This window comes from Canis lupus, chromosome 18 (assembly GCF_011100685.1).
Source record: "Canis lupus familiaris isolate Mischka breed German Shepherd chromosome 18, alternate assembly UU_Cfam_GSD_1.0, whole genome shotgun sequence".
NCBI classification, from domain to species: domain Eukaryota; kingdom Metazoa; phylum Chordata; class Mammalia; order Carnivora; family Canidae; genus Canis; species Canis lupus.
This window is the reverse complement of record NC_049239.1, coordinates 54322822-54336942: the sequence shown is the minus strand read 5'-3', so window position 1 is coordinate 54336942 and position 14121 is coordinate 54322822. Positions and strand designations below refer to the sequence as shown.

Sequence of the window (14121 nt, the reverse complement as noted above, 5' to 3'; positions counted from 1 at the left end):
TTATTTTTTAAAAGATTTTTATTTTATTTATTCATGAGAGACACAGAGATAGAGAAAGAGAGAGGCAGAGACACAGGCAGAGGGAGAAGCAGGCTCCATGCAGGGAGCCTGATGTGGGACTGGATCCCTGGTCTCCAGGATCAGGCCCTGGGCTAAAGGCAGCACTAAACCTCTGAGCTACCCGGGCTGCCCCTAAAGATTTTTTCAAGTAATCACTACACAGAACCTGAGGCTCGAACTCAACTTCGAGATCAAGAGTCATGGATTCAACCAGCCAGGTACCCCTGTTTTGCTTATTTATGCTATTATACAACATTGTTTATTGTTATTGTACAATGTTGTTTCATTTTCTTTTAAATTTTTATTTATTTATGATAGTCACAGAGAGAGAGAGAGAGAGAGGCAGAGACATAGGCAGATGGAGAAGCAGGCTCCATGCACCGGGAGCCCAACGTGGGATTCGATCCCTGGTCTCCAGGATCGCGCCCTGGGCCAAAGGCAGGTGGTAAACCACTGCACCACCCAGGGGTCCCTGTTGTTTCATTTTTATCCATTTATCTTCCTATGCTACTTTTGTTGTTTTTAAGGAGGGAAATATTTGGGTTTGACTGTGTAGTTTATCCACTCATTTTCCAAAACCTCATGGAGTGCCTACTTATGCTCCTTCTGTAAGTAGGGGGGCCTGTCAGCAAATAGCACGGGGCCTCTGCCACTTGTCTTAAAGTGCAGACATTCAGAAAGGAAATGTAGTAAACAAACAGTATGTGTTGTAGCAGAGGTAAATGGAGAAGTGTTCTTTTGGAGAAGTTGAGAAAAGCTGTAATCTGAGCTAGGTCTTGAATGGAATGTGAGCTTCTAAGGTCAAGCGGTAGAACAGGGAGGGAAAACATGGAATGGCAGGCACAAAGATGAAGAGGCCTGACAAAGCTGCATGTGCTGTGAGACTGGCAGGTGTTCGAAAGCTGATGTCGCTGAGGGAGGCAGGGGTAGTCTTTGTGGAAGGCGTGTGTGGGGGTGATAACCTTGGGGAGGTCAGTTGCTAGCTTCTTCACGCAGAAGGAATTGGCTTCATCTTTCTGAAACATGGGGGGCTGTAATGTTCCCTGGGGTGTTATGTTGGACCATCTCAAGGAGAGCTTCTGACCCTCCGTCTCAACCGTGAGCTTTCCCCTTGGGAATAAAGTCTGTTCAGAGCCTCTGGTTGGTGCTTATCTGGCATGCTCAGGGCACCTTGGATTCACTATCATCTTTGCACACCCGTCTGACCTCTACCCATTACCCCCTGGCCTGCCTCCCCTCTAGGAATTGGTTCTGGCTCTCCTAGGGTGGAAGTGGGGTATGGGCTTTGGTATGCAGAAGGGGAATGGCAGAAGATGAGCCTTTTCACACCCTTGGGTCTCCTTTGGCTCCCCTTTCTATCTGCTGTTTCTTCAGATCTTGGCTTCTGCTTTCTTCCAACTACACAGCTATCTTGGCTTCTAGCCCAGGTGGGAGAAGGAGAAAGAACTATTTTCCTTCACTTCGTCTCTGAAAAATAGCCTGGCTGGCACTGGTCAGGAACAAGAAGTTCCTGAGTGAGTGTGTGTGCCTCCCATGGTATCAGTGTCCAGCAGTCCCTGCTATGAACCTGTCTCTTGCCCCACTTACTCTCCATCCCAGGATCTCTTTGGAGGTTAGGGGGTCTTCAGGGCCTCTGCAGCTGCCTCCAAGGTTTAGCATAGTGAAGTGATGGTGGGTGTGGGTGGGGAAGGTAACCCTGGCACCCTGGGGAGGTTGGGCTAATATGTGGGAAGCCCTGCAAAGTGGGGGAAAGTCTGGTCTGTTGTAGGAAAATGGTGGATGCCTCTAACTGAAGCCCGACCTTGGAATATTTGCTACAGGCCTGAGGTTGCCCATCAGGCTTCTACAGATCTGGATGTCGGATTCCTAGCGGCCCCCGACATCCTGGCGCCAAAAACTGTGGGTGGGGTAGGGCGAGGGAGTGTCAGCTTCTACTCTCCTGTCCGAACAGGTTCATTTTAAAAACATCTCGGGGAAGGCTGGGTTAGAGTTGATTCAGTCTCGTTAATAAAGCAAAGTATTGTAGTGGGCGCTCGAGAGTTGCTACGTGATGAAATTATCTGAACTGGACTCAAGTGTAGTCTTGAAGGACCAGTGGGGGAGTGAGCCCTGCGGGAAGCGCTGGTCGAACGCCAAGTCCCAGAGGCTTGGGGAGACAAGGCCAGATCGGGGAAAGAGGGGGAGCGGAGTTTAGCGGGCTCCGTGGCCGTGCGAAGTTGGGACGGCCACGCGGTGGCTTGAGCCCAGGGCCCGGGGCAAACGGAGGACGGGGTCGGGGTAGTCAGTCACCCGCCTCCGGAGTGCGCCGGGAGGGGCTCCGGAACCCCTGCGGGAGGCTCCCTCCACCTGAAGGAACTTTAGGGGCAAACAGGTGGAGAGGAGGAGCTGGAGGGGCGCATCCCCTCTGCCGCCCACGGGTGCAGCGCACAAAGGGCAGTCCGGGCGGTTCCCCTTTAAGAGGCGGGGCGGGGGGCGGGGCGGGGGCGGGGCTCCCGCTCCTCCCCGGGGTGACCGGGTCCCGCCGCCGAGCAGCCGAGGTCGCCGAGGCCGCGCGGGGTGGCGTAGTGCGGCGAGGCCGAGCTGACGCCGAGAGGGCCGAGCAGGAGTCCAGCCACCAGCTGACCGCAGGCGCCATGAGCCAGGACACCGAGGTGGACTTGAAGGAGGTGGAGCTGAACGAGCTGGAGCCCGAGAAGCAGCCGATGAACGCGGCGTCCGGGGCGGCCATGGCGGTGGTCGTGGCCGGCGGCGCCGAGAAGAACGGGCTGGTGAAGATCAAGGTGGCCGACGACGAGGCGGAGGCAGCGGCCGCGGCCAAGTTCACCGGCCTGTCCAAAGAGGAGCTGCTGAAGGTGGCGGGCAGCCCCGGCTGGGTGCGCACCCGCTGGGCGCTGCTGGTGCTCTTCTGGCTCGGCTGGCTCGGGATGCTGGCGGGCGCCGTGGTCATCATCGTGCGGGCCCCGCGCTGCCGCGAGCTGCCCGCGCAGAGCTGGTGGCACAAGGGTGCCCTCTACCGCATCGGCGACCTTCAGGCCTTCCAGGGCCCCCGGGGCGGGGGCCTCGTGGGTGAGTTCTGTGCGCGCCCCCGGCGTGACCGGCCTGTGCCCAGATGGACTCGGCCTTCCCCAGGCTCCCCCGCCCCCGCCCTCGTCCGCGCCCCCGCGGCGTCGCTTCCCCTTCTGTCCTTTGAAGAAACCGCTCGTCCTCCCTCTTGCACCAGGCCGGCTGACTCAGCGTCCTCCCTCACCCCTGCGGCGGGCGCCGGAAGCCGGTCGCTGACGTTTCTGAAGTAATGTGCGAGGGATCTTACCTCAGCTCCTCTCAGTCTCGTGCTCCCAGCTCGCCCTCGACCCCACACTTAGTTCCGGGGGGGAGGGGAGAATAGGGGAGATCTGGGGTCTCTCCGGGGCGGGGGTTCACCTCAACCCTTCCTTCCCGTTTCAGGCCTGAAGGGGCATCTGGATTACCTGAGCACTCTGAAGGTGAAGGGCTTTGTGCTGGGCCCGATTCACAGGAACCAGAAGGATGACCTGTCTGGGACCAACTTGGAACAGATCGACCCCACTTTCGGCTCCAAGGAAGATTTTGACAATCTCTTGCAGTCGGCCAAGAAAAAGAGTGGGTGTCTTGGGGTTGTCAGAGGAGCAGCTGAGAAGGCCTTGGCCTTTTGGCCACGGGAAACACAGGATAGGATTTTTGTTGGGTTTACCCCTGACTGGCTCTGAGCTTTCCTGAGGCAGGTACAGGGGAGGTTTCTTTTTTTTTTTTTTTTTAGTTTATGATAGTCACACAGAGAGAGAGAGAGAGAGAGAGAGAGAGAGAGAGAGGCAGAGACACAGGCAAAGGGAGAAGCAGGCTCCATGCACCGGGAGCCCGATGTGGGATTCGATCCCGGGTCTCCAGGATCGCGCCCTGGGCCAAAGGCAGGCGCCAAACCGCTGCGCCACCCAGGGATCCCCAGGGGAGGTTTCTTAGGCGTCAACCTAAAATGAGTTTGTTGAGCGGTTCAGAGATTTTCTACTTGCTGTGTGTCCAGTCATTGAACTTCTGGGCTTTGGTGCCCTTACTTGCAAAATGTGGGCACCACATTTCCTCAGTGATTTATTTTTATTTATTAAAAATAAAATTTATGTTTATTTAAATATTTATTTATTTATTCATAGAGAGAGGGAGAGACACAGGCAGAGGGAGAAGCAGGCTCCAGGCGGGGAGCCCTACTCCAGGATCACACCCTGGGCTGCAGGCGACGCCAAACCGCTGAGCCACCAGGGCTGCCCTAAAAATTTTTTTTAAATAGGCTCTACTGCCCAGCATGGGACTTGAACCCATGACCCTGAGATCAAAACTCAGATGCTTTACTGACTGAGCCAGCCAGCAGCCCCTAAGTCAGTGTTTTTTTTTTTTTTTTTTTAAGATTTTATTCATTTATTCATGAGAGACACAGAGAAAGAGAGAGGCAGGGACACAGGCAGAGGGAGAGGCAGGCTCCATGCAGGGAGTCCAATGCAGGACTGGATCCCGGGAATCCAGGATCATGACCTGAGCTGAAGGCAGACACTTAACCACTGAGCAATCCAGGTGCCCCATTTTTTTGTTTCCTCATGGAAGATCTTAAGCTGGGCTCAAATCTAAGTTTTGTGCCACATGATACATAGGGAATAGTCTACCACCTTGTGTTTGTTGATTTTTTTCCTTTTAACTCCAAAGTCTTTTTCACGACTACCTTTTCCTCCATTGTTCCAGGCATCCGGGTCATTCTGGACCTCACTCCCAACTACAAGGGCCAGGACTCATGGTTCCTCCCCACAGAGATTGACGCTGTGGCTGCCAAGATGAAGGTGAGTGTGTTGGTGCTGACAGCAGGTGGGAGCTTGATGCTGGGGCTGTGTTGATCCCGCTGGCAAGCCCCATAAATCCAGCCTGGCTCTAGCTGAGGGGTTTCTTTTTCTTTTTTCTTTTTTTAAAATATTTTATTTATTTATTTGTGAGAGACACACAGAGAGAGACAGAGACACAGGCAGAGGGAGGGAGAAGCAGGCCCCATGCAGGGAGCCCGATGTGGGACTTGATCCCAGGTCTCCAGAATCATGTCCAGGGCTGAAGGCGGCAAGAAACCTTCAGCTAAACCGCTGAGCCACCTGGGCTGCCCCGCTGAGGGGTTTCTTGCTCCTGGGAACCAAACTGGCTCACTCCTCCCACAGGCAGGAGGGTAGGCCAACAGGGCAATCTGTCTTTGCTTGTTCCTTTTCTGGCCATGTATTTATCTTGTTTCCTTGATTCTGATGGTAACAGTGCCAGGAAAGGAACTTCTCAGATGTTACTCTGGGTTTGATTTTCCTTCCTTTTGGGAGAGGAAGCCATTTCTCTGTGGGACTCCTGTTCTGTCTGGTTTCCCAGTTCTTGTTTGATGTGTTTTGGAGTGGAGCCCAGTCTGAAATTGTAAGCATTGTGGTCTTATGTGTGCAGGACAATGCCAAGTACTTTGTATGTGTTCTCAATTTCTCTGTGACCACACAAAGTCCCTGTCACCTCTCATCTGTAAACGAAGAAGCTAACTAAGGTTCAGAGGAGCTTGTTGTGCTTAGGACTTGAGGTCTTAAGTAATCTCATTTCGGTAATTTGCCTTCACTGAATGAAGGTATAGGTGCAAAGAGGGCAGGCTGGGAATGGGACTTTGTCATCCAAGCTCCTAATGGGATATTGGGTCCTGGGATATTGACAAGTTCAGCAGGGATAGAATAAAAATGAAGCAGATCCAGACTCTTTGCTGGCCCCCGTGATACTGAAATATAATTCTTTTTTTTTTTAAGATTTATTTATTTATTTATTTATTTATTTATTTATTTATTTATTTATTATAGACACAGACACAGAGAGAGAGAGAGAGAGAGGGAGGCAGAGACACAGGCAGAGGGAGAAGCAGGCTCCATGCCAGGAGCCCGATGTGGGACTCAATCCCGGGACTCCAGGATCCTGCCCTGGGCCAAAGGCAGGCGCCAAACCGCTGAGCCACCCAGGGATCCTCCTGAAATAGAATTCTTTACTTAAATTTCTATAGGACCCTTAGGGTCATCTAGTTCAGCTCTTTAAAAGTTATTGATAGGGGGATGCCTGGGTGGCTCAGAGGTTGGGTGCCTGCTGGAATCCGGGATCAGGTCCCGCATCGGGCTCCCTGTGGGGAGCCTGCTTCTCCCTCTGCCTGTGTCTCTGCATCTCTCTCTCTCATTCTGTCTCTTGTGAATAAATAAATAAATCTTTGTTTTTTAGATTTTTTAAAAAAATTATTTATTCATGACAGAGAGAGAGGCAGAGACACAGGCAGAGGGAGAGGGAGAGAAGCAGGCTCCATGCAGGGAGCCCCATGTGGGACTCGATTCCAGGTCTCCAGGATCACACCCTGGGCGGAAGGCGGCGCCAAACTGCTGGGCCACTGGGGCTGCCCAATAAATTAATCTTAAAAAAAAAAAAAGTTATTGATAGGAAGGGTGCCTGGCTGCGTCGATAGAGCATGTGACTCCTTTTTTTTTTTTTTTTTTTAAGATTTTATTTATTCATGAGAGACATAGAGAGAAGGCAGAGACATAGGCAGAGGGACAAGCTGGCTCCTCATAGGGAACTCGATGCGGAGACTCTATCCTTGGACCCTAGGATCATGCCCCGAGCCAAAGGCAGAGGCTCATCCGCTGAGCCACTCAGGCATCCTAGAGTCTTGATCTCAGGGTCGTGACTTTGAGCCCCACATTGGCAGTAGAGCTGACTTAAAAAATTCCTTAAATTAAAAAAATTACTTAAAAAAATAAAGTCTCGGGCTCCCTGGGTGGCTCAGAGGTTTGGTGCCTGCCTTTGGCCCAGGGCATGATCCTGGAGTCTTGGGATCGAGTCCCATATCGGGCTCCCTGCATGGAGCTTGTGTCTCCCTCTGCCTATATTTCTGCCCCCATCCCCCATGTCTCTCATGAATAAACAAATAAAATCTTAAAAAAAAAAATAAAGTCTCTTAAAAGTTATTGATGAAGGAATGTTTCAGACAGTATGGCATGAGGACTAGTAGCCTCAGATGAAAATGGAGATGAGGAGAGAGAGCACAGGGACCAGATTGAGAAAGGGGACAGGGCTGTGGAGGTGGGCCCCAATGTTCTGCCTTCATCAATGCCCTCACTTCAGGCCTGGCCCTGTGCTGCAGAGCTGACTCCTCTTTTCAGATCTTCATCAAGACTGCCCTGGGGCTGTGCTTTGAATTTCACTCTTTCCTCTTGGGCCTTGCTCTCTCACTCCTACCCTCCCCAGACCTCAGGACACTGGGAGAGAAATAATGGACATTTGTCTTGGGATCTTGGCTTGCATTCCCTGTGTCTGCTGCTCTCTGACTGTGGTTGTGGGCTTGCTTCCTTGCTCCTCTGAGAGTGCTTTGTCATTTCTGAAATGAGTATATAAGCATTCCACACATGCTAAGGGTTATTTTATTTATTTATTTATTTTTAAAGATTTTATTTATTTATTATTCATGACAGAAACAGAGAGAGAGAGGCAGAGACACAGGCAGAGGGAGAAGCAGGCTCCATGCAGGGAGCCTGATGTGGGATTCGATCCCAGGTTTCCAGGATCAGGCCCTGGGCTGAAGGCGGCGCTAAACCGCTGAGCCACCTGGGCTGCCTGGGTTTTTTTTTTTTTTTAATTAAAAAATTTTTAAAAAAGATTTTATTTATTCATGAGAGATATAGAGAGAGCGAGACAGAGACACAGGCAGAGGGAAAAGCAAGCTCCAAGCAAGGGAGCCTGATGTAGGGCTCAGTCCTGGGACCGCGGGATCACTACCCGAGCCGAAGTCAGATGCTCAACCGCTGAAACGCCCAGGCATCGCCACACATGCTTAGGATTAAATGAAGTTATTTTTATGAATGTACCTTTTCTCTTGGGCCTTTCCTATAGGAGTCCAAAGGGGAAGCCGTGTGATTTGCCCTGAGGTGGAACAGAGAAGTGAAATGCTGTACTGTTAAGAATCAGTGATAGTTCAAAAAGGGAGGGAACCGAAGGCTAAACCTTTATGATAGAGGTGGTTAAGGGAGGCTGAGGCTGGTCAAGGCAAGTGACTCTCCCAAGGTCATGGAGAAGTGCGTGGTGGTCATGGTTTGACGTGGGCTGGATTTTGTAAGCTTTTGCATCGGAGTGTTGATACCTTTTGTCTGTTTTCTTTTGCCCCCTTCCCTGTAGTTTGCTCTGAGTTTTTGGCTGCGGGCTGGTGTGGATGGGTTCCAGGTTCGGAACGTGGAGAATCTGACGGTAAGTCCCTTTTCCCTGTGAGAGGCAGAGCCTGGGTCAGAGCAGAGGGACTTTCCAGGGCTTGGTAGTGTTTGCTCCTCCTTGACTCTGCTTTTTTTCCTTCTAGGATGCATCTTTGTACTTGGCTGAATGGCAGAACGTCACCAAGAGCTTCAGTGAAGATAGGTAGGTGCCAGACCTCCCCTGCCAACTCAGCTTCCCCATGGGAACTCCTCAGCTGAGTGCTAGGCCCCAGGAATGGGGGGATCCCTAGTCCAAGAACCTTCTTCACCTTTTTTCTTTTCTTGCTCTTTACAAACTTTGTCCTATTTTCTTGCTCTGTGCAGGCTCTTGATTGCGGGGACTGAGTCCTCTGACCTTCAGCAGATCTTGAGCCTACTTGGCTCCACCAAAGACCTGTTGTTGACTAGCTCATACTTGTCGAGCCCTGATATCACTGGGAGGCATACAGAATTCCTAGTGACCCAGTATTTGAATGCCACTGACAATCGCTGGTGCAGCTGGAGTGTGAGTACATAGTGTGGAGTAGAAGGCGCAGAAGGAGGCCTTTTAGAGGAAGGGGTGTTCACGGATGGAGGCAGAGGTGGGCTTTGGGGCTCACCAGTGCATCCATTCCTGCAGTTGTCTCAGGCGGGATTCCTGACTTCCTTCGTGCCGGCTCATCTCCTCCGCCTCTACCAACTGCTCCTTTTCACCCTGCCCGGAACCCCAGTTTTCAGCTATGGAGACGAGATTGGCTTGGAGGCAGCTGCCCTGCCTGGCCAGGTACGGCTTGCTACCTCCCCAGGGTAGTGGGGGAGGCTATGTTCATCTATCTCAATGGTTGTGTGGATGACTGCAGGCAGATGTGAGCCTCAGGGGGAGCTGCATTTGATTCCTGGTCAGCCACCTAGTTCGTCACTGTGTGGCCTCGGCAAGTCATTTCACTGCCATAGCCTTGATCATCTCTTCTGGGTTATTGCATTTCTTGTGGGGAAGTTGGGATTCAATGAGAGCATATATATATTTTTAAAGATTTTATTTATTTATTCATGAAGACACAGAGAGGCAGAGACACAGTCAGAGGGGGGAGAAGCAGGCCCCATGCAGGGAGCCTAATGTGGGACTTGATTCCGGGACTCTAGGATCATGTCTTGGGGCCAAAGGCAGGCACCAAACCCCTGAGCCACCCAGGTATCCCGAGAGCATATTTTTTAAATGCAGTGCCTGAACATGTGGTAGGTGTTCAGTATGGGAGCCATCATTCATTCATTCACTGATGCATTCAAGGGGACTCTATGTCCTCCACAACTCATAGTTGAGTGGAGGACCCATATGAGTACGAGAAATGCACGGTAGCCCCTGCCATGATCAGTAAGAGCATGAAGGCACTCATTTAGCTTTAGCCACAAGCTTGGACACCCAAGCTGTATTTATAGAACTGGTCATTTAGTTAATCCATAGTTTGATGGAGTAAATCCTATATGCCATGCACAAAGGATACAGCAGTACACAGAAGGGCTGAAGGTGGTGAAATTAGATAGTAAAATAGAATAAAGGTGCTCAGTGCTGTTCAGTACCATGCAGAAGAGAATAGGGCCAGGGGCCTAGAGAACATGGAGTGGGGCAACCTGGGTAGCTCAGCAGTTTAGCGACGCCTTTAGCCCAGGGTGTGATCCTGGAGACCTGGGATCGAGTCCCATGTCAGGCTCCTTGTATGGAGCCTGTTTCTCCCTCTACCTGTGTCTCTGCCTCTCTGTGTCACTCATGAATAAATCCATAAAATCTTAAAAAAAGAAAAGAAAAGAAAAGAAAAACATGGAGTGGGGGGATGTTTTCCATCGAGTGGCCACAGAGGATCTGGTGAGACAACTGAGCAGAGCGACCAGAGGGCAATGAGGGAGCTAGCTTGTGCTGTCTGCAAGAGCCCTCCAGGCTGAGGGCACAGTGTGGGCAGGGACCAAGGCAGGAGCCTGCTTTGCTTGTCCAGCAGAAATTAGGCCAGAGTGGGGAGTAGGGGCATGGGGGAGGCTCTGCATGGGTGAGGCTGGGAACAGGAGGAGGGAGTGCAGGCCCAGGCCTTTTCCAAGTCCTGTTTTCCCTGTTTTTCAGCCTGCGCAGGCTCCGTTCATGCTCTGGGATGAATCCAGCTTCCCCAACGCCTCAGGACCTGGAAGTAGCAACATGAGTGTGAAGGTAAGGGTTTTGAGTGGGCTAGGCCTGCTCAGCAGAGGGTGGGCAGGTGGCTTGTAGGAGTTTGTGCCCAGGGGTGTCTTTTATCTTTTCTTGCTATCTTGATCATTTGCAGAGCCAGAATGAAGACCCACGTTCCCTCCTTTCCCTGTTCCGGAGGCTGAGTGATCAGCGAGGCAAGGAACGCTCCCTACTGCACGGAGATTTCCATGCACTCTCTTCGGGGCCTGACATCTTCGCCTACATCCGCCAGTGGGACCAGAATGAGCGTTTCCTGATAGTGCTCAACTTTGGGGATGTAGGCCAGCTTGCCAAGCTGGGGGTTTCGGGTCTGCCGGCCACAACCAGCCTGCCAGCCAAAGTCAACCTGCTGCTCAGCACCCATCTGGGCCATGAGGAGGATGCCTCTCTTGAGCTAGAGCATCTAAACCTGGAGCCCCATGAGGGCCTGTTGCTCCGCTTCCCCTACGTGGCCTGACAGGACACATTATTCCTCCCTTCCTCTGGCCCTTTGGGTCCTGGTTTCGTTTCTTTTCTTTTCTTTTCTTTCTTTTTTCTTTTCTTTTTTTCTCTTTTGTTTTCTTTTTTCTCCTTCCTTCCTTCCTTCCTTCCTCCCTTCCTCCCTTCCTCCCTTCCTTCCTTCCTCCCTTCCTCCCTTCCTCCCTTCCTCCCTTCCTCCCTTCCTCCCCTCCTCCCTCCCTCCCTCCCTCTCTTCCTTTTCTGTTACAGATTACAGATGAAACCCCAGATAAGGTATATTCTGGCTTCAAATAAAAGTCACTCCTGGGGAACCCTGGGTGGTGGCTCAGCGGTTTAGCACTGCCTTCTGCCCAGGGCACAATCCTGGAGACCCGGGATCAGGTCCCACATCGGGCTCCCGGCATGGAGCCTGCTTCTCCCTCTGCCTGTGTCTCTGCCTCTCTCTCTCTCTCTCTTTCTCTCTCTCTTTCTCTCATGAATAAATAAAATATTAAAAAAAAAAAAGTCACTCCTGCCTGGTGAGGTCTTGAGTTCCCTCTACCTGCCAGGGCAGGATCTCCTCCCCACAAAGAATCAACTGAGCGCTCAGTGTGTGCCAGAAATCGGTTTAGGTCCCAGGGTTACAGGAGGGAACAAAGTACAGCATCTCTCTGTCCTTGGGGCTTATGGTGCAGTGAGGAGGTGGAGGAGAAATAAAGTGAATACAATTCAGAGTGCTGGGTTATAGTGATAGTGTGCCAAGGGGAAAAAAGTCATGCAGGAAGAGAGGGAGGGGCTTGGGGCAGAGGGAGCTTGAGGAGGAAGGAGAGGAGGCCTCAGCCAGGAGGTGACATCTGAATGAAAGGCCCTCCAAAGGAGGGGGTTAGCTTGCCAGGTACCTGGTGAAGGGGGCTCTCTAGGGCCCTATGGCAGGGGCCTGCCTTGCTTGAGAGTGAGGGAGGTGAGGGGTGATGAGTTCTGGTTGGTAGGGGTTGAACAGATCACAAAGGCCCAAGTAAGGTGGTCACATCGAAGGGTGCAAAGAATTTGGCAGAGGGCATGGGACCCACAAGACTGACTTCATTTCAGACACCAGTTGCAAGTTCTGGGTCTGCGGAACCACCCTCAGTGGGTAATTTGCTAGAATGACTTATCGAATTCAGGAAAGCAGTATATCTGGAAGGATATGCGTTCAGCCAAAAGACAGGTTGCATAGGGGTGGAATGGGTGGGCAGGGGGAATGCGAAGAGGTGTTCCAAGAGTGAAGCTTCCTAAGGATTGTTCTCTCCCAGGGGAGCCCTCGACTTGAGACCTCCTCCTGGTTTGTGACACAGTGTGGCCAAGCAGGGACCTGAGCTGTGGGGTCCAGGTTTCTGGGGGATTACTCACAATCTCAGATGCGGCTGACTCCGTCTCTACCTCCCCCGACTTCTGGGCCCAGAGGTCATGTGTCCCAAAGCACTTTTTGTAAATCACATTGTCAGACTGACAGATGTCTGAAATCCCCAGACATTCCTGTCAGGACATTCCAGGGGCATAGAGATCCCCTCCGGGGAACCAAGGGTAAAGGTCAGATGTTGGGTAAGATTAGCTTCTCTGCACACAGGGTCTGAGGAAGTGGGATGGGAATTGGGAGAGTTTGGAGCAGTGAGCGTGGTCTGAAGTTGTTTTTCCGCTGACTCACTGACCGTCCTGCTAGCAGGGAGGCCGATTAGGGTGGTTGTTACCGCTGCAGCTTTTGTAGACTTCCCAGGATAGCCTCAGTGGAGGTGCCAAGTGCATTTACTTTGTGGGGAGACCCGCAGGATTTTCTGTTGGATCTTTCTACCATAGTTTTGATTCTTAGCCTGGACTCACCCACAGCCTTTGGGATTAAGTCCCGCCCTCCCAGCTTTCTTAGGTAAAAGAGCACTATGCCTGCAGGATGGGACTTGTTGGGCCTGGGCCTCGAAGGTGGTCCTGGTATGGGGGGAACAGGGCAGGAGATTAGATGCCCCAATTAAGGCCCAGTCCATGCTTGCTCTCTGGTTTCCCTTGCCCTCACCTGCGCCAAGGGCTGTGAGGGCATGCACTCTGGTGCCAGGGCACAGTTCCTGTGAAGACATTTGGCAGCCAGCCAGCTGGGCCTTAGCTCTTTCTGCCTTGCACTGCCCTTCTCTCTCCTACTAGCACTTCTGAGACCTGTCCCTTGTCTGATTTGGGCCTCTCCTCTTCCTGAGGCTCCCCACCCTCAGATTCTTTCCTGGGGTGCCAGCTCCAGCCCCCCTTCTTTTCTCCTTTGCTTTGCCCCTGGCCTCCCCTCTGACCCAGTTGGTATCATGATGTCACTGCAGATGGAGCCTCTTCCTCATTTTGTGCTTTGTAATTTACTGTTAACTTTCACTTTTAATTTTTAATTTTTTTAAAAGATTTTATTTATTTATTCATGAGAGACACAGAGAGAGGCAGAGACACAGGCAGAGGGAGAAGCAGGCTCCTTGCCGGGGAAACCCGACGCGGGACTCCATCCGGGGCTCCAGGATCACACCCTGGGCTGAAGGTGGCGCTAAACCGCCGAGCCACCCGGGCTGCCCTAACTTTTTTTCCGGGTTCACAGCAGGGTGCTGATTAAGCCTTGGAGGGGGTTCCCAGATATAGAAGAGTCAGGATGATTATAAAGTTTTGGCTGGAGCAGCTGGAAGACTGGAGGTGCCTTTGCTGAGGTGGGGAAGACTGCTGGAGGAAAACATTTAGTTTTTATAAATATAAAATTTGCCACGTTACCTGTTTTTAGGTGTACAGCTCAGTGGCGTTAAGTATATTCACACTGTGGTCCCACCAGCACCAGTGTCCACCTCCAAAACTTCTCCATCATGCTGAATGGAGACTGCCCACTAAACATAGCTCTGTTCCTCCATATTTGTTTTTAAATTCTTTTTATTTTATTTTTTTATTTTTAAAGATTTATTTATTCATGAGAGACCAGAGAGAGAGGCAGAGACATAGGCAGAGGGAGAAGCAGGCTCCCTGTGGGGAACCTGATGCAGGACTCGATCCCAGGACCCCAGGATCACGATGAGCCAAAGGCAGTTAAACCACTGAGCCACCCAGGTGCCTCTAATTTTTTTTTTTAAGAGATTTTTTTTATTTGAGAGAGCAAGAGGGCCAGCA

General features: G+C 51.6%; 1 protein-coding gene across 1 annotated transcript; it reads left to right on the top strand.

Moving 5' to 3' along the window:
• Positions 1-2539: 2539 nt before the first annotated feature.
• Positions 2540-11080, top strand: SLC3A2 (solute carrier family 3 member 2). Its single transcript, NM_001314120.2, is given in 9 exon segments — positions 2540-3126; positions 3505-3678; positions 4804-4898; positions 8272-8340; positions 8447-8505; positions 8667-8847; positions 8962-9105; positions 10432-10515; positions 10628-11080. Coding segments are annotated over 9 exon segments (1602 nt in total). The 5' UTR covers positions 2540-2693; the 3' UTR covers positions 10991-11080.
• The last annotated feature ends 3041 nt before the right edge of the window (positions 11081-14121 follow it).